This window comes from Rhincodon typus, chromosome 8, assembly GCF_021869965.1.
Source record: "Rhincodon typus isolate 14 chromosome 8, sRhiTyp1.1, whole genome shotgun sequence".
Taxonomy (NCBI): domain Eukaryota; kingdom Metazoa; phylum Chordata; class Chondrichthyes; order Orectolobiformes; family Rhincodontidae; genus Rhincodon; species Rhincodon typus.
In genome coordinates, this window is record NC_063339.1 from 18,336,124 (window position 1) to 18,360,794 (window position 24,671).

Sequence of the window (24,671 nt, forward strand, 5' to 3'; positions counted from 1 at the left end):
ATAGTGCAAAGTACAAGGGAACACTCCATTTGTTCATCTAGCAAAACTTGCTTCTTTCACTTTTAATGTTTGCCAGAATTTGCAATTTTACATGTTGAAACTTCATGATATTGTTCATTAATATTTTCACTTAGTTAACTTAAAAGCAGCAGAAAGATATCAATAACTTATGTCTGCATTGTGTATAAAGAAAATCAAACTTTTAAAATGTTTCAATTTTTATTTCAGCAACACAAAGCACAACACATAAAAGCCAATATAAAAATGTTTATCTAAAAAAAAAACAATTTTCAGAACAACTTAATTGTAAAGAATCAGACTTTAATAAAACGTAAAGAAGCAGAGGACAATCATAATAAGATTGTTTCTTTTTAACATTTACTTAGGTGTTTTCTTTTCCCATGGCCTGTCAAGACTGAGGGAGACGTCTGAGTGCCAATTTCAACCATCGCTACTTTCTTCAAATTCCTTCTTGCTGCCGGCTTCTTGGCTTTGAATAGAAAGACAATATACATTAATTTTGTAGATTTTTCAAAAACTTAGTTATTTTGTTGCTGCTCTCTCTCTCTAACGTTTGTTGCTTCGCAGAGCAAAGCAACAGATGACAGTTATAGAGGGAACAGGAACAGTTGAAACATTTTAAGTAGAGCCATTACTGAAGACCAACAAGAAAGCATCATCAAATTAAATCAACAAAGTGAAAAGAAAAATAAATTGGTTATATAAACATGTGCAGAATATATGAAGGCTGGTTTCTTCATTAGTTAAGACTTTAAACCATCACTAAATATCAGCCCCAAACCTCAGAACAGATATATTGGAACTTGCCAAGGACTCTAGCCCTGATTTTAAAACAAAACTGCTGATGCTGTAATCAATCCTCCAACTGGCAGCGATTTCTGAAGTCGACACATGCAGTTAACTTTGAAATCCTGAAATTGCTGTCAGTAATCCTGTGTTTCTCCAGAAAATGTACTATTTTGAGACATCCTCTCGTTCCCTCCACTTATCCCCTCATTTAGTAAAGGCAGACTAAATTCATAATTCTTTTAAAATTCACGATTAAAGTTAGCTACTACTTCAATTTTATTTGAATGACTAAACCATTTCATTTGCTACTGGTAATATTTTAAAATTAAAAAGTAGAAGATTTCAGTGATTTTACTTCCTGGTTTGCTCCGAGAACATTTTGATGTGACTGGTTGCTTAGTGTGTTTGATGAGATCACCTTGCTGGAAGCTTTGGGCTCCATGTGACTTAGTATCAAATTAAAACTGAAGTTGAGGCATAAGGCAAGTCAGACTTTTGTGTGTGACTTATTTTGTGGTAAGCAGCAAGTGCCATTGATTCACATTAATCTCAAAATCCAGCCCATTATTCTTCTATTCTTTCAATTATGAATGAAAATTGGTGCAGTTCAAAGGCAAAAAAAATGAAGAAATCCTCTTCAGTGAGTGGAAATTTTAATTGCGAGAATGAGACTTGCACTTTTTAGAACCTTACCTAGCTCTTGATGACAGTTTGTCATTCTGCAGGACATAAAGAATACAATGCATGGTTTTCAGTTTGGTTTAAGTGTAATGTTTGGTTTTACAGTTCTGTAGATTAATTCACTGGCTATATACTTTAACTTGATTTTTTAAAGAGTAGGTCTCCCTTGTAAAAAGTCCTTCAATTGTCTACTGTTTCACATTTGCCATTAGCACACACAACTGAGCAATATCTGTCTGCGGTTCCCTTAAGTTTTGGAATGGTTTACTATAAGCTTCAGAAACCTTTCAAATCGTCATCATATATACTTTTAAGTACCACATTTTTGATATGCAATTGCAGGTACAACCGGACCTTTAAGGAGCTACATGGATTATTAAATTCAATATGAACCTCAAGAAAATACATATCTGGAATCTACAATTGTAAATTAAATTTTGTGTAGTCTCCTTAGGTTTTTCTAATATAATAATGTCAGATTTTCCACAGCCAAAAACTGTACAAAAACATTGAAAAATTTTCCCTTAAAACTAAGACAGAAAATAATAATTAAGTATCAAAAAGCTTAAGATTTTCATTTGGACATGGAAGAATTTACTGAACAGAAAGCAATCAATTGCATATCCACATACATTGCAAGTTACAGTCTACGTAAATAAATAGTTAGAGACTATGGCTATGTATCTATTATGAGCCAGTAGGTGGTCACCTGGCCTGGAATCCACCATAAATTCCTACCACCTCCACCCCCGTGACCCAGCTCCACTTCCCCCACTTCATCCTCATGGTAATAGTTATTTACATCAATTTCCATAAGATGCAGATGCAGAAATAGGCCATTCGATCCATGGAGTCTGCACCACTTTCCGATCATATCTCCATAACTCTCAATTCCATTTGAATTGGAAATCTGATGATCTTAGCCTTGAACAGCCCAGCCTTGACAGCCCTTTGTGGTCAAGAGTTCCACATATTTACCACACAAAAATCTTCCTCCTCATCTGTCTTAAACTGTAGAATCTTTACTTTGAGATTATGCCCTCTGGTCCTAAACACTCCTACAGAGAGTAAACAATGCCTCTGCACCTCCTTAACAATTCCCCTAAGAAACACTTATGTTTCAATAAGTTCACCTCTCATTCTCCCGAAATCCAATGAGTACAGGCTGAACCTGTTCAACTCATATGAAAATCCCTCCATACTCAAGATCAATACTGTATGAAATTATTCATGGTTTCCAATTCCACCATTCTCCTAGGTTGTGAATTTTAGATCATTAACACTTGCCATGCAAAGAAAGTTCTCCATTATATACACCTCCACCCCACATCTCTTGCCGAAAACCTTTAATCTGCCTTCCTTAGACCTTGACTCAGCTTTTTGTCTACCTCCAGCATCTAAAGTCAACAATCTTGTGCAGCTATATCAGATCTGTCCTTAAACTGATTGGCTACAGGGACAACAATCACAGCTTCTCCAACCTAACCTGGCAGCTTAAAATCCCTCATCACCAGAACTATTCTGGCAAATTGCCTCTTCAACTTATGAAGGGTCTTCACATTATACTCAACATTTTCAATCAGAAGTGGAAGTAATATTTAGTTGTGATTTTTAGACACGTTCAGGATAAGTATCTTGTTTATAAACTCAATATTTCTATTCATTCAAAAACATTTAAAAGATCATTGTTTTCTGCATCCAGCTATACAATGTGCTACCTGGACAGTGGGAGCACCAGTGATGAATATCAATTATAGGTGGTACTCGGAATCATAACAAGAAGGCCTGTACAAGTTAATGTGAATTCTGGCTTTAACAGGAGGCACACTGCATGACTCGATCTTTCATGTGCACTATTCTTTAAATTCTGTTATTGGGAACGCTTTAAAATGGAATCTAACTGCAACTTCATACAAAGATAAAGGAAATATTTACAATTAACTTCCTGTTATGATGTATAAATGTTGCAAAAATTACATGATAATGCTCATGCTTTGAAAAGGATTGGAAGGCTAACAAATAAATTTGAAATATTTCTACTTCAATGGAAGTGTTATGACAATGCAAGGATTAGAGGAAAGCGCAAAAAATCATCATTTCCTCTTCAACTGTGTTTTATTTCTTGTTGAATTCTAAGCATCACTAGCAACCACCAGGGCAAAAAGATAGAACATCACGTCGTATTTGTAGCGACTATATCCTGCCGATTGTAGTAGAAGACCAAGCTTTAAATGTCAACTGATGTCCAGCTGACAGTTCAAAAGGAGGATCCCGAGTGCCTCAACACCCCAATTTGATTTTGTGCGCTCTTACCTCTTGGGGATTTTCGTGTCCTTTTCCCACCCTTTAATTCAGAATCAGAAGTGTTGCCCTCATGATCAACGTTCTGCTTTGAAGCACGTCGTTTCTTTAAACAAAAATGGAAGACATTGTTGGAGATCAATCATTGTCAGCAATATTGTACTCTGTCTTTATGACTTTACAGTAATTTGACAACCCTCAGACAAACAGACTGAACTGTGGAGGAGGCATTTTCTGTAGAAAATCTAGTACAGAGTTCGAGATTTTCAAGCCAGACAGAAACAGAAAGGTGCTCCTTTCTGGAGGGCAGCACAGTGGGTCAGTGCTTAGCACTGTTGCCTCACAGCACCAGGGAGTTGTATTCAATTCCAGCCTCAGTCTGTGTGGAGCTTGTACATTCTCCCTGTGTCTGCGTGGGTTTCCACTGGATGTCCAGGTTTTCTCTCAGTCTAAAGATGTGCAGATTAGGTTGATTGGCAATGCTAAAATTGCCCATAGTGTCCAGGGATGTGTAGATTAGGTGGATTAACCATGGCAAATGCAGGGTTACTGGGACAGGGTAGGGGGGTGAGTCTGAGTGAGATGCTCTTTGGAGAGTGGGTGTGGACTTGTTGGGTCAAATAGCCTGTTTCCACACTGTAGGATTCTATGGATTTTGAAAGCGGTAATACAAGATGGAATCTTAGGTAGTGTAGCTAACTACTGCAATGAAATTTCACCAAAAGAGCTGGGGTTTACCCAGATTGAAGTCATAAGAAAACTCTTAACACTTACTGCTAAAAAAAACTATTACACTCAACAGTTTAATTAGAACATACATTAGTAAAACTTCCACAGCACAAACCGGCCCATCACATTGATTTTCCAATTCAACTCAACAGACCAAAGCACTCTTGCTACCGGAGATTCACAACGACACACAAAGTGATAAGCACTTGATGGGCAGATTAAAACAGCTTTACACGCTAGGAATAAAGCTACACCTAAGATGTGATGGAGGCCAATGATATGCAAAATTTATACGTTTTCTAATCAACCTGTTCAGAGATATTCTTGCACACTCTAAAGCTGGGTCAGACGTGAACCCGGGACTTCTGATGCAGAGATAAGCACACTGCCACCACACTACATGAGCCTGGTTGTTCCATTAAGCTAAATAATTACATCTTTTAGAAAATGAAACAGGTAGTTTGGTAGCAGCATTTTAATCCCAAACAAAAGCCAAAAAAAAAAACAAAAACCGCTTTAAATGATCTGGTTGGATTGGGAAAGGTTACAGCAGAGCGTCAAACAGTGTTCTCATTCTCTCATTCCTATCTGCTTCGACATTAAGGGCTTGATTTTAATCCCAGAATGGGAACGTGATGAGCAAGTCATGTATTTGTGTAGCAGCACTAAGCAGGCCTGGCCAATTTTTATGGCTGGGCCACATGACCAGCTCCCTGAGCAAAATGGCTAGAAATTTGATAAGAAGAGCAATTGCTCATGTTCAAGACTGGACAGCAGAGGGCCGCAGTCAGTATGCAGATTTCTGGAATTCATAGCAATGTAATAATACAAAAGTAAGGAAGTTATTGTGACCTTTCATAAGATACTGGCTCAACTTCAATTAGAGTACTGTGTCCAATTCAGGGTACCATACTTTCGGAATTATATGAAGGCTTTAAGAGAAGTTTCAGAAAAGATTTACTACAACAGTTCAATGAAGAATTTCAGTGATAAGGAAAAATTAGCAAAACGTGGGTCTATTCTTTTTAAAAGAGTTTAAGAAGAGATTTGATAGAGGTTTTTTTTAAAATTATGAGAGGTCTAGCAGATTGGAGATAGGGAGAAATGGTTTCCATTGAAATGGTCAAAAATGAAAGTTGATTTAAGTTGAATGGCATAAGTGGTAAAAGGTGACATGAAGAAAAGTTTTGTTTTTAAAAACATGTTTGTGTGGTTACGATCAGAAACGTATTGCCCGAGAGCATGGTGTAGACAGACTCAATTGTGGCTTTCATAATACAAAGAGCAATTTCATTAACTGTAAACTGCAATTTTATAACATGCAATGAACGTTATGATGCAGGCTTGGGATAGGAATTTGAGGCAGCCAGTAAAGCTCGGAACAGTGACCATTTAAGTGCTGTTTCTCAACAATAACTTGCAATTATATAGCATCTTTAATGCACTGAAATGCCCAAGGTGCATCACAAACAGGGTCGGGGTCAATCAGCTCAGTTGGCTGAGTGACTGGTTCGTGATTCAGAGTGATGACAATAGCGTGTTTTTAATTCCTGAATGAACGAAGATAATCATGAAGGACTTCCCTTCCCAACCTCTCCCCTAAAGATGAGCCTCAGGCTAAGCTACCACCAGTCACTTCTCCTCAAATGAAACCACAGCAGTATAGTCTGGTAAAACTACGGTGACTACACCTTTTTAAACCAAAATTTTTTTTTAAACTGAGCCACATAAGGAGATATTAGTGCAGATACTAAATTCTTGATCACAGAGGGAAGTTAATGAAGGAACAGAGACAGAATTGAAAATGTTTATGAAATGAATTCAAGAGATTAGAGCATAGGCAACCGAAGGCAAGCCACCAACAGTGCAGCGATTAAATTCAGGAAGAAAAGGCCAGAACAGGGAAATGCAGAGATCTGAGGGTAATAGAGTGAAGGTTGTGAAATTATGGAAGAGTTTAAAAACTAAGGATAAAAATTTTAAAATCAAAGTATTTTGGGTAGGGAGCTAATGTAAAACAGCTAGCAAATGGGGAATGGATGAATAGGTCTTGCAGCCTCTTAGGATATGGGTAACAGAGTCTTAGGTGAGGTCAAGTTTATCTAGTGTTAAAAGGTCGAGAATCAACCAGAAGAATATTCAAATACTCAGAAGTAAAGGAAACAAAGGCATGGATTCAGCAGCTCATTGGACCCACTGCAACAGTAAATGTTATCGTAGTTGGTTGGCTCGCTGAGCTGGTTTGTTGTTTCGCAGGCGTTTCGTTACTGTGCTTGGTAACATCATCAGTGCAGCCTCCAATGAAGCACCGTTGTGTTTTCCTGCCTGTTATTTAAACTCTGGAGTCCGTGGAGCTGGATTACTTCAGTTCCAGTTTTCCTTTGCACACTGGTCAAGTACTGAATTTCAACAGCAACCACCCTAACACACACACAAACGAAGCTGCGTGCGAACGAAGCAATACATCAGCAAGGTGGAAAACATCAAGTTCCTACTGCTCCAGCAGTCTGCAAGAAGGAACTTGGGCAAGGAGAATAGTCTATATTCAAAGAGTGAAAGCAATCATGCATATATGTTAGATTATCTAAAAATTCTTCCTCAAAATGATTGCCTGAATTTGATTCAAATTTTCTCACCAACAAACATTTAATACTGCTCAGAAATTCTCAATTTGTACAGATTAATATAGAATGCGAAATTAAGACAAATCTGCTTCATCGCTGAATTTTTTTTACAGCTACTGTAAAGACCACATTTTTATTTACTTTAGATTGTAATCACTGTATCTACTGTCTTAGAGTAACCTCACCTGAAGTTTACCTACAGCAGCACTTTTATGGCGCTATATTGGTACCGGCTCCATTTTGATTGGAGTTAAAAACACACAAATTTGTTTGCAAAGTTCAAAGAAAATGGCAATGTTATACCTAACATCATGAACAAACTGACGTTTTAATGGACCTCAAAATCATTGCTCAGCTTTCTCTTGAGCTTAGGTTCTCTCCACCTTTATAAAAAGCTGAACTGCACTAATTTACACAATTTTAACCACAGAGGAGACAAAAGCAAAAATTCAGCACAGCAATTTCTCAAATTAAAAGCATCTTAGGCGCAATTTCTGCAACAAACTTAGATGTGGTCTCAAGACATCTCCTTCAATATGTCTAGACGAAATGAATGCAATCACCTCAACATGAAAATGTAAAAAGAAACACCAATTTTATTAATGCACTCGAGAGCACAAATTTAACCTTAGGTTGAAATGCCGCAAGTGCCTATGTATAAAAAGAGTTGCCATCATTTGGATTCTTATTTAAACAGTGGCACAGTCTGCCATCTCACATGGTTGTAAACAATCTTGTGGCACAATTTTTAAGAACAAGATAATTCTTCAGTCACACCCCGGCCAATACTTAGATCCCAACTTACAGTATTAACAGATTACTTAGTTATCACAATTCTTTGTCGAACATTGTGTGCAAAATGGCTGCTGCAATTCCAACATTAGAATTTGGCTGCACTTAATTAACATACATCATTGGTTGTAAAGCACTTTGGGATCTCAATGTCATAAAATGCCCTTTATAAATGCAAATTTCTTTTTAATGATTCAGGCTATTGGCAGGAGTAACTGGATGAACTTTTAAGTTTCCAAGCACATCACACGGGATGGCCAAACAAATTTCTTGCTGAACGCACACAAACACATGATGGACAGAAGTCAAAAATAATGACTTCAAACAGAAAGCAAGCAGGGTTTTCATATCAAATGTCTAAAATGGTGAATTCCTTATCACAATATCAAATGATTCCTGTGGCAAAATCTCAACTGGCAAAGTTCACTAAGAGTGAGCTGTAATCTCAGGTATCATAGATCATTTATAAGGGTCTCCAAATTTCGTTGGTCATTATTTATCCCTGTTCAAACCACCTTTTGCAAAATTCTTTATTTCAAGAATATTCTTGCTTCTGGCAGAACAATGTCCAATGTGTGCATGCCTCTGCACAAATTTTTATTCTGACGTACAGTGGAAGTATTTTCACCAGACATACCAATAATTCATTTTGGCTGTCAAACAACTAAACGTACCCCATTATAAAGCTTAGATATATTGTTGGCAAAAATTGTTTCCTTTTTTGAAAAGGACTAGTTATATTACTTCAAGACTTGTTATATGAAAACTGATTTGGTACATTATAACTCTGATGCATTCATGAATGAATGCCCAATTCAGTGAACAGAATCACCATGAAAATGATAGGGAATGAACAATAAACTTACTGTATATGGTGTCAAGACTATTTTAAGGCAACAAGTGGTTTGTAGATGATATCAAAAGATACTTCAAGCTAAACAAACAAAGTAGCTTTGTCATGAAGTAATAACTATTGTCATGTTGCAGGAGTCTTGGTCATTTGCTAATTGACGTTCATACGGATATGCAGAAAATTATTAGCAACTGAAAACACAGGTGAATCAACTTTCAATCCTGGCTCCCTTTACTAGCTTACATTTTAAGTGGTTTCCTTCCCTCAGTACTATCTGCCTCTATTTCATCACCTATTTCTCTCTAAACTGCTGACCCATCTGTTTCTGTGCAAACCCCTTCTTTTGAAAATAATTTGGATATGTTGTTATGTACTAATTACTAGCACACATATTCTGCAACCCCACATTCAAATTTCTCCAAAGGAGTTTTCTGCCCATGCCACCTGCACTAAAATGACCCCAGTGTTACAAGCAACTTATACTCAGTGACCAAAACAAACACTTCTCATCCCTCTCAATTTTGTACTCCATGGTCACAGAATTAATTTCTCCTTCAATTTTTGTCCTCTAATGTTCAGTATACAAGAGAATTCCCTTCCAAAACTGCTCATCGTCACCTCTCTACCGCCTTCCTTAAAACCTAGCAATGCACAAACTATCAGTTACCTCTTTCAGTGTCCATTTTCATTTGGCTGCATTTCAATGAAGTAGAGTGCTTTTTTTTGAAATGCCTTAAAGTCAGAAGATTGATGCTAGCATACGTAAGCATGTAAAATCCTCAAATCTGTTTAGGGATATATAATACTGTTCATCTTTGTTACTCTAGGACAGATAATAAAATTTGCTACAAAAGGGCATCAGATTGTGGAAGGACACTCAATGAGTAAATCATATACTGACTCGGTGGATAGAATAGGCCAGAAATGTTGAATAGTGTGGATTTGATAACTAACTGCAAAATGATCTAGCACCATATTCATCTCTGAATAACTCAATGTGCTACATAACTGACTGCTATGCAATTTTATAAACATTCCTTTCCTTCTTGTCTCCATTACGTAATCTGAAAAAGGAACCACTTATAGACTTCTGCTGGACTATTCTGTAACCAACTAACCTAACAGCCAAGAGTATTTTCTCTCTGTACCCAGATTTGTTAATTCATCTGGTGGGGTGTGGAAAAGGAAAAGAGCTATAAACTGAAAATAAATGCTCATTTGTTAAAGAAAAATTAACTATTTACCAAGTCAGTTAATATTTCATTTAATTGCAATGCAGATAAATTTCAAAATACAACATCCAGTGTAAAAAGATGCAAGGCCAAAGTGACAACTGAAGAAGCACTTAAAGTTTGGACACGTCTGGTGGCTTAAATCACGTACTTTTTTTTTAAATTTAAAAGAGGAGATCAGACTAAGTATTGAAAATCACAACTGTTCCACCCAGACATAAAAGCTTAAAAGATGGGACCAGGAAACTTACACTGATGGAATGTAGTTACTAGCTGGACGAATTCAAAAAGACTACACTCCATTCTGTAGTTGCACGCAGGTATAAAGTTGTGTTTAAAATTCTCCTCCTTACATTAAAATCACTTTATGGTGCTGCCTTTCCTACTTCAACACAATAACATCCTTCAACTCAAACCTTGTGTCTTCAAATTCTCAGTATGTCTGCAGACATTCACTTTATCCATCATAAGCCTTCAGCTGGTTAGACTTAATGCTTTAGAAATTCCCTCAACCTCATCGCTCTCTTCCCCCTTAGGGCATTCAATTAAAGCCATCAATTCAGCTAAGTTTTTGGTTGCCACTCAGTCTCCTTTTTCTAAGATTACACACTGAAGCTCTTTATTAACTTTTATCTACATTCAAGGCACTGCACAAAAATTTAAAACAAACATCGCTTCAAACACATTGTCTCGGAATGAGACAACACCATGAGGCAAAAGAATAATTCTACCTCAAGTCCATCATAAAATTTTGATTTAATTGTTCTTATTGGAAAACTAATACAGTGGATTATTCATGGATGTGTAGATAGCCAGCTTATATAAAATGCAAATTGACACCACTTTCATCGCTTAAAGTCAGAATATTCAGCAAAGTTTACATAATCATCCAATGTTTAACAACCATCTACAAGATAGCAAGCACTGTTACTTAAATGACAAACACCATAGGAATATTAGCAAAATGCACATTTGAAGCAATGAATAGATCAATTTAGACTGCATAGTCTAATTTGTTGATTTAAGAAATACTTAGAACAAAAAAATATACTGAAATGTGCACACATTTGAAACCACCTTACAAGAAAATAATGTCTTGGCATCTGAACAACATACAATAGTAACAGATACAAGTAATAATCCAAGTTTTTTTTTAAGAAAAGGCCTCATATTTGCTTTACAAGTTTTGGATAGCAGCCTAGATAAGCAGACAATAAAAAGGATAAAGACAAGATTTATAAAAGCTGCAATTAGTCAAATACTATGGCAGATCATTGTTTAGCTAATTGTTTTCCCATAGCCAAATGGCAAGCTCAGCCAAAGAATCAATACAAGGATCACTGTTCATACTAGCTGGCCCAAGAAGCTGAATACAGCTAATTTTCCTCCATGTTTCAACAAATTATTGAGATTCTTCAATTTCCATTTTAAATCTTGGGTATTGTCCAGGGAATTCTACATTCTATTTCATCATTTCATAATAATTCTGAGCAAGTTTTAGAATGTTTAGCAACAACTAGCTTATACTCTAATCACAGTAATTATTTTAACATGCTGACTGCTACTTAACAGTGCATTTCATTTTTGAAGATGTTATAGCTTTCCAACTGCTTATGAAAAAAGGGTTTTGTGTAGCTGTTAATGAAATTTGGCTTTTTTTCCCTTTTTTTTTTAAAGGGTTTATGTCACTGCTTTGTGCACTACCGTCTTGGCCAATAGCTGCTAGATGTAATCAACAGGCCACAGTGGCTCATATCTGCAATGGCTGATTTTACATTGAAAATGTAACAGCAGGTTGCTAAGAGTTTTCCTTTCAATGTGCAGTAATGAATCAACAGCTAGGATTCACAGCCACCAAAAAGTAGTGTGCATCTTTTCCCTTCATCTCTGCCTCATCATTACCATCTAAACCCTGCTGCGCTGAACAGATTGGTTTGATAATTACACACAATAACTGCAGTGGGCACATAACCCTCAGCTGGCACAGGGCAGATCCCGAGCGGCAAGTTCCATATGTAAACTACACTGATTAAGTGTACGAGGTACATCCTCCCCTGCCTGTCTGCAGCTCTGATTAGTAGCATTCAGACACTGATATTACCATATGTCATCAAAATCATGAGGTAGCAGGTCAACTAAGAGTTATAAAATTTTCAAAGTGCTATTTAATCCATCACTTTGTTCTACTGTAGAACAATTACAGACACAGTACAACCCTAGATTAAAAACTGTAATCTCAAAAGTAAACCTTTAATCAAGATTTCACACTACTTCAGAAATTCTCATTTTTCACTTAACAGTTTTACTCAGTTACTATTCCCTTTCTGATTTCCCTGAAGGCTTTGTAAGCAAGCGTCAGCAAGACAGTGGTACCTCACACTCAAACGGTCATCCATATATGTGAGCTGAGAGAGCATATGCTAGCAGATTAGTGGTAAATCCTCCACACTCCAGTTTAGTAAATGCACATCTTCCAGGATTCGTCACTGGAAAAACTTTCAGGAATGGAAATTTTTGGATAATTTTCTTCTCCCTCATTACCAGTGACACTAAAAAAGACAATTATTTAGCCTATAAAAGCAACCTTGTGTCTCAAACATCCCACAGAACTTAAGTTACGAATTCTTTTAAGGGGCAGTTTTGTTTGCCAAAAAAAAGTGTTCAGATATTTCAAAACATTAAGAATATGCTACCTAATGCTCATTTTTATAGGATTGTAAGAAATGTTTGATCAGTTATGCCAATGTGGAAAACATTTCCAACACTACAATATTTACCTAGTCAGTCAACTGTACAAAGTTGGTATTTCTGCCTTAGTGTAATGTGTTCCAATAAAGTGCAAGTTTAGTTCAACTAGTATCATTCTTCTTCCAATCAGAAGGTAGCTTGTTCAAGCTCCACCACAGGCTAACCACTCCACATTGAGTTATTAGGGCTTAAGCAGATAAACAGTGAACCTGTCTATTCACTTGGACTTATAAATATCATTTCTATCCCATAAATTGGGGCACTCTTGCCAACAGATTGTCTGGGCATTTCAGTGCTCTGCCTATGCTGTGTATTTAAACAACAGTCATATACAGTAAGAAAAATGAATGAGTTAAAAGGAAAATGAACATTTTCCTTTTGTAACTTTGTAAACTAGTGGACCTTTTACATCACCTCACCAATTGATGCAAACTTCATCCACACATCTGTCAATCAACTATTCCAATGCTTTCTGGTTGATCTACCATCATTTAAGTTATCTATAACTGTGCTACCCGTCAACACGTGCTTATGCATTAATCTATATTTAAATGAGCCACACCACCTCCTAGTATTCCACCCTCATCATACTTAAGGCGACCATAAGATGCAGGAGTAGGAGCAGGCCATTCAGCGCAAGTCTGCTCCGCAATTCAATGAGATTATGGCTGACCTGATAATCCTCAACTGTACTTTCCTGCCTTTTCCTCTTACTGATTAAAAATCTGCTACCTCAGCCTTGAATATACTTAAAGAACTGATTAATGTTCATTACACTTGTGCTTAAATTACTTTATGGCCTAATGCCTCTAGCTTCTCCATCACTCTTTCCCTTTATGCTTCAACTTCAATGGAAGAACTTTGAGTTACTTTGCCCAACCAATGGTAGCCCTGGAATTCCCAGTCTAAAACTTCACCTCCCTATCCTCCCTGAAAATTGTTTTTAAAGCCCAATTGTCTAACCAAGCATTTGGCCAGCTATTCTAATAACTCGTTTCCTCATCTATTATTTGTCTGATTATGTTATAATGAAGTGCTTTCAATTATTTTTCTACACAATTTGTGCTTCAGAAATGCATGTTGCAATTCATAAACCAATAGGTTACACTAGCTGAGCATTACATATAAAATTAACCATACGTAGAGCTTTGTTTTCCCTGATAGATACAACTTGATGCTATACACCGCACAATTCCTGAAGGAATGGTTTTGGTGTAACCACATAGAAACAGGAAAGTCAAACTAGGAATTAAACCCTTTTGAAAACCAAAATGAGAGATACTGTCTATTGGGTGCATCAAAGGAGTGCCTGTATAATGTGACATATGCTGATGGAACTGGTCTGGGCAGTTATCCATCTGCAATAGCCAGCTGCCTCATTGATACTGACATGCTGCAGAATCGGCTGTAGCTTAAATGACAACTTCTGAAGTATTAGTTCTTAGCTGATCTTTATCAATTATTCAAATAGCTTCAATATGAATGGGCCAATTGTCTTTGGCCAATAAGCACTCCCTTCTACCGTTCACCCAGTTTATTTGGGAATAAACGTCTGAATATCTGCAGCAGCCTCTCTCACGGCTTTTGAGTGCAGCCAGTCAAGACAAAATAACTGAATCCAAGCATCAACCTCACTTCATTTCCAGCAAATCAAACTCGTTCCTTTGCATTAAATGTCAGCAGTGCACAAACCTGTATGTTTTTAAAAACCATTTCACCCAAATGTCAAATAATCAGAAAAACTGAAAAAGGACACGGTTTTCAGAGTTCACAGACATATTCAACATTCAGGAAAATCCAGGGGGAAAGTAGGATGTATACTAATGGAATGGTCTCCACCTGAACAACACAGGGGCTGTTGATCTTGTCGACTGCCTAATTAGGGAAGTAGAGAGATTTTAAAATATTGGGGACAAGGGATCAAACTTAGGAAGATGTTATGAATCCAAGAGTACAATCAATGCCAAAGAAAAAAAATACTCATACAGAAAGTGATAAATAGACTGTGACCGAAATGGATAGAGAATATGATCTAAGATTTAACCAATAAATAAAGACCAGGATTTACAAGGAGTAAAATGATATAACTAAAAGCTACTGTACCTGAATGCACATAATAATTGAACCAAAACAAATGAGTGTAAGCAAAAAAACTTAAGTACAATCTGGTAACCAGTGTAAAGACACGGCTGCAGGATGATTTGAATTGGGTTCAGAATCTTGAAGGATGTAGGACATTTCGTAATGAATGGAAATGAGGAAAGGTGGAGGAATTGCTGGATTAGCTAATGATGGCATGAGCACAATAGAGAGAGAGATGAGCCAAGTTCAGGAAATGATGATGTGGGAACAGTTTGAAGGGATTTGAACAATAGAGTCAAGAAGTCATTTGTACTAGTGACATACAGGCCCCTTTACAATAACCGCATGCTAAGGTGAAGTACAAAGGAAGAAATAATGAAAGCCTGTCAAAAAGGCATGGCAAAAATACTGGGATTTTTTTTTGTGTATAGACTGGAAGTCGGTAGGCAAAGTTAGCCTAGATGAGGAGTTCATGGAATGACTTTGGCTAGGTCTCTGGTTACCTCCAGAAACATGACACACTTAACCTGGTATTGCACAGACAGGATTGATTTGTGATTTCAGTGAAGGCATCCTTGGGTCACAGCACCCAATATGACTGAATTCTACTTTCCGAGTGAGTGAAAAAGGACTGGGCTCAAGACCCTCATTTTAAAGTTTAAGGACTGAGAATTGCGAGGTCATGAAAGCACAGCTGGCTAAACAAATTGGCAAATTGACCCTTCGGAGGAAGGGTCACTGGACCAGAAACGTTAACTCTGTTTTTCCTTTCACAGATGCTGCCAGACCTGCTGAGCTTTTCCAGCAACTTTGTTTTTTGTTCCTGTTTTACAGCATCTGCAGTTCTTTCAGTTTTTATTTAAACAAATTGGCAAATTAGGTTCACGAGCACGTCAATGGCGATGCAGTGGCAGACATTTAAGAGGATATTTCAGAATCTACAGAATAAATACTCACCAGCTGTAAGAAAAGTTAAAATGGAGAGACTCACCATTTGAGATAGATTAGAAATATATAGATAGCCTCAAATTAAAAGAAAAGGCATACATCTGTGCAGAGGACTGATACATCAGAGGATTGGACAGAATATAAAAACATGAACAAATGACCAAATAGTGACAAGGGCAAAATTACAGGACAACAGAAAGCTAGCCAGAAATATAAAAACAGTTTCCACAAATAGTTAAAGGAGGAGAACAGCAAACAAAACGAGGGTTGGTCCAATTGAAAGCGAAACTAAAGAATTATTAATGGAAAATAAGGAAATAAGTGAATAGAACAGGTATTTTGCATCAGTCTTCAGTAAAGAGGATAAAAATGACATCTCAGATGCAGCAACAAATCAGAAAATGGTAAGGATGGAGGAACTCAGGAAAATAACAAAGTTGTATTCAGTGAATTGCTGTTGTTGCAGGGCTGACAAGTGCTGAGGAACTTTATCCTAGGACTTTAAAAGGAATTATTTGAGATAGTCAAAATATTAGTTTTAATTTTCCAAAACTTCCCTAATTCAGGGTCAGTCCCAGTAGATTGGAAGGTAGTAAATGTAACTATTCAAAAAAGGAGGGAGACAGAAAACATGAAATTATAGCCAGTTAGCTTAACGCTTGTCATGGAGAAAATGTTGCAAGCCATAAGAAATCACAGAAAATGTAAAACATAGGATCAAAAGCAAGCTATTCAGCCATTGTGTCCAGTCCACCATTCAACACGACCATGACTAATCCTCCATGTTAATACCACTTTTCTGCTTTCTCCCCATAGTCCTTAAATATTCCATACAGCTGAGGCCCCAAGTAATTAACCTTGTGGTACCTCATTTATCAAAGACTTGCAGCCTGAAAATGACCCATTTGTTCCTACTTTGCTTCCTGCCTGATAACCAATCCTTATTCAGGCTTTGACATTACACAATAACCTCTGATGGAGGACTTTATCAAAAGCTTTCTGAACATCCAAAAGCACAACAGCTACTGCTTCTCCATCTAGTCTGCTAGGTACTTCCTCCAGAAACTCTAGGTTTGTCAAAGATGATTTCCCTTTCATAAATCCATGAGTACTTTATGTGATCCCATTGGTATTTTTTAAGAACGAAAAAGAAGCATACTATTTAATGAAGAGAGACTGCAGAGCTCAGATGCAGAGGAATCTGGGTGCCCTCATGCACAAGTAGCAATATGTTAACTTGTAGGTACAACAAGTAATTAGGAAAGCAAATGCAATGTCATCATTTATGGAAAGGAGAATAGAATACAACAGTCAGGATGTTAGGCTTCAGTTATATACAGCACTGATGAGACTATCTGGAATACAGTGCGCAGTAATGGTCAATTTATTTTAGGGTTTAAATGTGTTGGCTGTAGTTCAAAGCAGGTTTAATGGCAGGGGAAAGGTGTTAGGAGGAAAGGTCGGACAAGGCTAGGCTTGCATTCAATATAATTTACAACAGTAAGAGGTAACTTGATAGAAACATAAATCCTGAGGTGTCTTCAGATGGAGAGAGAAGATTTTCTCTTATGGAAGACTCTAGCATTAGAAGTCAGTTTAAAAATCTAGGGTCACCAATCTAAAACAGAGTTGAGACAATAAAATTCTCTGAGGGTTACAAGATGGTGGAAGGAGGGTCCTTGAATATTTAAGGCAGAGGCAGACAGATTCACATTAAGCAAAGAAGCGAAAAGTTACACAAGGCAGAAATGCAGATTTGGGGTTATAATCAGATCAACCATGACCTTATTAGGTTGCAGATTACGTTTGAAAGGCTGCTCCTGCTTTTAACTTGTTTTTCTGCCTGCTTCTTGTTTCTGTTTCCTAGTCAAAGATGATATATCCATTGTAAAAATGGACCAAAACTGGTCTTCTGAGTTAAAGTGCAAAAGGAGTTTATTTAATAAACTTCATTCTGTTTTTCTTCAAATTGCATGATTAATGCATTTAGACATAAGTAAACACTTTGCATTTTTATTGCACGTTAAGGACCTGAGAACAATCAAACTATTTTGAATTATAGCTGCTGTTGCAAGCGCCCTCAAACAGCAATGTGATAACAACCAGATAATCATTTTCTGCAAGATTGATTAACAAATAATATTAGTCACGCGACTAACCTACTCTTTGAAATTGTACATCCTAACAGCGCAGGGTAAAAATTTAGCTGAGCAATTTTAATATCGGCTAGAAATGTCATTGTTATATAACTCTGTTTTTGCACCAATCAAGAAAATATCCTAACCTCCCAAGACAGAATCCAGAAAAGTCTTTCACCTCTAAAAATGAACTGAATTAAAGTATCAATTCAATAAAATCATTTCCAATGTATTACAGAGCACTTGTACACTTTTACACAAATTGTTTTACTGAGAGTAACTAAGCTCAACTAAAATTGCATACTGCATGTACAATTTGTTTATGTTAGGACCAGATGCCCTGCTCACCCAAGTAGTTTTACTTTACCATCTCAGTGCTCAAACATTCTAAAAACTAATCTGTAGAGGCTAATATTCTTTCACACTTTTAAAAAAAAAGTGCAGCAACTCGCTGAGTCAAAATCCTGGAATTCCCTCCGAGTGTATTGTAGGTCAACCTACAGCAAGTGGACTGCAACAGTTCAAGGTGGCAGCTCACCACCACCTTCTCAAGGGTAACGAGGGATGGGCAATAAATGCTGGCCCAGCCAGTAATGTCCATGTCCACATCCACGTCCACGTCCCATGAACAAAGAAAAGAACAAAGAACATTACAGCACAGGAACAACGCTTTTGGCCCTCCAAGCCTGCACTGACACATTTTGCCCTTCCATATTAAAACTGTCTTCACAATATTGTCTGCAGTTTTGGTTTCCTTTTCTGAGGAAGGACGCCCTTGCTCATGAGGGAGTGCAGCAAAGGTTTACCAGGCTGCTTCTGGGGATGGTGGGACTAATGTATATGGAGAGACCGACTAGGTTAGGATAGTTTTCACTGGAATTCAGACAAATGGGGGGTGGAATCTCAAAGACTTGTAAAATTCTAACAGGACTAGACAGGGTAGATGCAGGGAGGATGTTTCCGATGGTGGGTATGTCCAGAACCAGAGATCACAGTTGGAGGATTTGGGGTAGACCATTTAGGACGGAGAAGAGGAGACATTTCTTCACCCAAAGAGTGATGAGCCTTTGGAATTCATTACCACAGAAAGTAGTTGATGCTAAAACATTGAATGTATTCAAGAGGCGGCTAGATACAGCACTTGGGGTGAATGGGATCAAAGGTATGGGGAGAAAGCAGAATTAGGCTATTGAGTTGGACATTCAGCCATGATCATGATGAATGGTGGAACAGGCTCTAAAGGGCCAAATGGCCTACCCCTGCTCCCATCTCATGTTTCTTTGTTACAAGATCCACATCCCTTTATTCCCTTCCTATTCTTGTATTCGTCCAGGTGCTTATTGAATGCTATTGTGTCTGCTTCCACCACCACCTCTGGCAGCGCGTTCCAGGCACTCACCACCCTTTGTGTGAAAAAGGTGTCTCGCACATCTCTTTTAAATTTAACCCCTCACACCTTGAACCTGTGTCCTTTAGTAACTGACCCCGCCACCCTGGGAAAGCGCCTCAGTTACACTCTATCTAATGCCATTCAAATCTTATGAGCTTCATCAGGTCGCCCCTCAACCTCCTCCATTCCAGTGGAAACAAGCCCAGTCTAGCCAATCTTTCTTCATAGCAAAAATCCCCCATATCAAGCAATATCCTGGCAAACCTTTTCTGTACCCTCCCCAAAGCATCCACATCCTTCTGGTAGTGTGGTGACCAGAAGCGTCTCAGATTGTAGAATTACTGCCAGGATAAGCAAGAACTAATTAGCAGCAAATAAAGCTGGTTCCACCCACCTATCTTTCCCTTCAAGCAGATTTAACAGAACTAATTCAGACGAGGTACCCAGTTTTCAGTGCAGCAAGCTGGAACTCAAATTAGAATTTAAATAAAATTATGAATAAGGAAAATTGCATTCAATTTTTAAACAAATCTGAGCATGTTCCATTGTGTCAAGAACAAATCAAAAGAGTTTCTAATAATGAAGCTCAAGTAGTAGAGAGAAATGCTGCCAGTATGCACTTTTATAGTCATGCTGTCCTCGAATTCTTTAATGCGTTTTCTTTCAAACATCTGTACAAACTGATTTTGATTTTTGAGTTAATTTCTGCATCAACCAATGATCGTGAAAGGAAATTCCAAGCTCCAGAGCAGTACATGGAAGGTTCCCTTGCCTAATATGTATTTCTTGTATTTAGTCTGATCATTCACCTGCTGGGAACCATTTTTATTCAAACGAGCTTACTCTTTTATAACTTTAAATACATCAACATACCACACTGCTTCCTCTCTCCCCACACCTTGTTGTGGTTATGGTTACACAACTGTCAACACAAAAGATTTAGAGCAGAAAACATTACAACAGAAATTGTACCTGTTGTTTGGACGTTGTTGGGGCGTCACCATTGGAAGATGCTCCTGAAACCAAAACACCATCATCTATGCAGCCTATAGATTTAAGTCCTTCCTTAAGGATGTCTCTCAGCCTCTGGTACTGGGGTCTATCTTTGTACCCCAGAGATAGTACATCTTCAAAATACTTTGTCAACTCAGCTGCAGTAAAGAAATTAACATTTTAGATGCTTGCAATACAGAACTGGAATACTGCTGCAAGAAGGAGTGCTTTTGAAGCTTTTTGTCATGTACTCAGATGCACACATTTCATATTTAAAATGGAGCAACAACTTATATCGCATGAGAAACAGCTGCTGATTGCCATCGCAAAAGAAACACCTCAGGCATCAGGGAACTACTGACATCCATGCTTTTGTTTAGTTCAAAACTAAGCATGTTGCCTTTGAATTATGCCAACTACCAATTTAAGATCATCTGTGGGGCTTGCAAAGTGCATATGTCCCTTCAAGCAAACATAAGCGAGCACTTTATGATCACAATTAGGTTGTTGGCATTATGCTTATCACATTCGGCATTTTTCAGAAAGTGTTGTCCAAACACAGAATCACATTTAACATCAGACACTATGTCCTGAGTTTTACAAGCAAATAAATTAAAAATAAGTTTAAAGACATAAGTTCATATTTAATACTCCTTGCAAAGGTATTTCAGCATCCATCTAAACAGAGAAATTAATCTTTGATTTAAGGTTTGCTCACAAGACAAATGAAGGGCTCCCATTTCTCCAGCAGTCACTCAAATTTACAACCAGCTGAAAGAAACACCTGATCCTCCTCTGGTATAGCTCATTCTGCAGTATGGAGCACAGGGTCAAAATTGTGGAACTTCTTCCCTAATGGTATTATGGGGCTCCCTACAGCTTATGGACAGCAGAGGTTCAGGAAGGCAGCTCACAACCACCTTCAAGGGCAATAGGGAAATACAATAAATACACCCTTATGCCCACATGCCATGCATAATTTTTTAAAATATTCCATCAATTTGTATGATATAAATGACAAAGTGCTCAGCAAATGCAGTGCTGTCAGGTTTACCACAGCAAAACCAAAGGCAGTAATTTCTGAAAAAGTAGGGCAAAGGCACATAAATCAGAAAGATCCCAATTTTGACATAATTCAAGTTAACAGTCTCAACCAAGATTGCTATTAATTAGTTTTAGTGCCCCGAACCAAAGTTCTGCCAATTCAAAGCCATATCCAACTTCAATTCACCTATCTGAATACCATGCCATGATATAGTGCAGAGCAAATAAGTTCTCAGTATTGCTGAAAACAAGTACAGTACCATTATTAACATACAAAGGTTAGAAGGTTACCCTCAAAACAATCAATTATGTATATAACTGACAATGTGAGAAGTAGCAATTGAACTCCACATTACCAGAATTGTAACAAGCATTGTTGGATAAAATTGTGATCATTGAATCAAGTTCAAATCAAGTACAGTTGGATGGGAAGTGACATTTAAAATATAGTTTACTGAAAATTAATTGATTTACATACTAAGAAGTAAACTGAATCAGGCACCAATTCCACTGTTAACACCTACCCAAGCCCCCATTTGTTACCCAAATCAAACATAATTATGGAAAGGAATGACATTAGAAAGTGGTGGAGAAATTCAACAAGACTGACAGCATCTGTGGTGAGGGAAACTCAGATAAGTTGAGTCTAGCATGACTCCTCTGTTTCTCTCTCCCTATATACTGCCAGACATGCTGAGTTTCTCCAGCACTCACTCTGTTTCAGATTTCCAGCATCCACAGATTAGACCTTTATTTAATTATAAACACGAAGTTTGAATTTCATACCTGGCTTATTTTTGCAAGGAAAGCATTTCTGGATCAAACCTGGAATGTCTCCTTTGTATCTAGTATAGGAAAATTAAAAAATATATATGTTTAATAAGATTTCAGCTTATGTTCACAGTATAGCCTTTTAAGATATGAGGAACAGTGGGTACAAATTCCCAAATCAGAAACTAAAATGCAGTGCAGCTTGACTTGTGCAATTCTAAGAAACAAATTACCCAGACTTCACTTCAGGAAATGGAGAATAATCCTCAGTGTTCAAGCTTTACATGAACAAGAAGCATCAGCACCTATAGAGTTCTTTATCAGTCACTAATAGAAAAGTCACAGTAGTCATCACCTTTAAGGCATGAAGGAGGAAAACTTTGGCTAATCATCCATTACAATCAAGTCTACAGTAAATTTGAACTCCAGTTTCTATCCCTTTATTTACCAGCCAATTTATAGAGCTTCATTTTATAGCAACTTAAATTGGTATAATCCCTTTAACAAAGCAAACTGCCTCAAGAAGTTTTACTGTTATTGAATAATCCAGGTAGAAATAAACAGATGAGGGGCAAGAGGCCAAAATGTTATCAAGAGGATTTTAAGGTTGGGTATACAAAGATGCATACAAAGGTAAACACTAGAAGCAGTTTGGGTCATTCTGCTTGTATGCTCCTTAGCTATAGTAACCTATAACTCAAGAATTAGGAGCATTCAACCCTTGGGCCTGTTTTATGGCTGATCTGATTATGACATCAACTCCAAATTCCTGTCTGCCCCATAACTCTTGATGGAGTTAGATTTTTCATTGAAAAGACAATGTTGAATATGTTCAGTTTCTAATTCTTCACTACTTCTTGTGGTATACTCTACGTTCAACATGATATTCATTCGCTTCTTGAATTTTTCATCTGACATAGTTGGAATCCTTAAGATTATCCCACTACACAATTTGCCAGAAGCGATGGAATACTCTAGATGTACAGAGTGGAGTAGGTGATTTAAATACAGTTAGCCAGTTGTGCACAGTGAAGAGTCGGTCTATCACAATTGAAAGGAAAAAGCCAAGTTAATGCTTATGGAGAACTGCATAATTAAGTTAAAGATGGCATCCATCCGGTCCTTACTTGAGTTTTTCATCTCTGACATAGTTGGCATCCTTAAGATTATCCTCCCAGGGAAGTCTCCCACTGAGCCACTGCAACATGCAATATCCCAAGATTTCAAGGTCACCACGTCTGGAAGCAGCTGAAGTTGGACACATTGTTCAATAACATGTAAATGGAGTCACAATTGAAATATTGAGCTAAAAACTTTTTTACAATTCACATGAACAAAATCAACATCCCTTCAGTGAACAAGGAGGCCAAATGTTATTTTACTAGTTCACCAGAAATGATATTTGCATTTAAATACAACATAGCTAACAAATGAATTAAATTTTCTTTAAACGAAGGGACAGGTCAAGTAGTCGTAACAGCTACTGTTCTAAAATTGTTAGGGCAAGCCACAGATGTAAGGTTTGTTGTTAAGAGATGCTAACTAGAGGTCATATCATATATTGTCACAAGTCAAAACAATTGGGAAGGCTGGCTCAGGGTGTCAGATAGTGTAATTGCCATCCGCTCAAGGTATGATTCTGATTTGGAACAAAAAGTTGCAGAATGATGTAAAATTATGTTGAAATTATAGTAGAATAATGATATTTATCAGCATAGCACAATGTTGTAAACATAATTTTTATTTTATGTTCTAAAAATGAGGGCATAATGTGGTCTATACCAAAAACACTTTGCACGATTAACTAACATACACAGGCCTCTGCACGGAATCATTAGATTCTGAAACAGAATTCATATTGTCAACTGAGTGCAATCAGCGCCAGAGAGAAAGAGAAACACAAAGACACTTGTCTTTCTAAGTGCGGTGTCATTACAGAACCAGATTTTTGCTGAGTTACACAAGAAATGCTACGAAATAAATGGAGTCAACTTCAGCATGTTTGTATGGGCTGACTTTCATCATAGGCATTTTTCAACAGGTGATGGCTGCATTTATTATCACAATATTATGTGAACAAATAACCAAATAACAGTTCACAATCTGACACTATCCTAGATCCTTGACTCAAAATTAAAAGTATTGACACATTTGTACTGATCTCCTGAAATACCCAGACTATGATAAAACAATTCTTAAATTATACAAAATTTCTGAAATAACATTTTTTTCACCTCACTGAATTATTGAATTAATACAAAAATGGTTTCAAAACAGGAAAATTACATTTTATAGGAAGTGCTTGCATGCTTAAAATGACTGGTTCTACAATCAGAATAATGAATATGAAGCTGCTCACAAACACAACAAACTACTAAACAAAAAGGAAAAAAGGACTGCAGATGCTGGAAATCGAACAAAAACAGAAATTGGAGAAATTCAGCAGGTCTGGCAGCAGCTGTGGAAAGAAAGCAGAGTTAATGTTTCAGATCCAGTGAATTGTTCCAGCAAATTTCTGTTTTTGTTATAACTGCT

The 24,671-nt window shown here is 37.3% G+C and overlaps 1 protein-coding gene across 3 annotated transcripts in view; it reads right to left on the minus strand.

Annotated features, from left to right (window-relative positions):
- Positions 1 to 300: 300 nt before the first annotated feature.
- Positions 301 to 24,671, minus strand: part of vrk1 (VRK serine/threonine kinase 1) — a 67,492-nt gene continuing 43,121 nt past the window's right edge. For all 3 annotated transcript variants that reach the window (XM_048600175.1, XM_020511018.2, XM_020511017.2), the window contains 5 exons: positions 23,264 to 23,384; positions 22,152 to 22,210; positions 20,301 to 20,479; positions 3,805 to 3,898; positions 301 to 490 (listed from right to left, as the gene is read on the minus strand). In XM_048600175.1, coding sequence (XP_048456132.1) covers positions 372 to 490; positions 3,805 to 3,898; positions 20,301 to 20,479; positions 22,152 to 22,210; positions 23,264 to 23,384 — 572 coding nt within the window. In that variant the 3' untranslated portion in view covers positions 301 to 371. The remainder of the gene's footprint in view (positions 491 to 3,804; positions 3,899 to 20,300; positions 20,480 to 22,151; positions 22,211 to 23,263; positions 23,385 to 24,671) is intronic.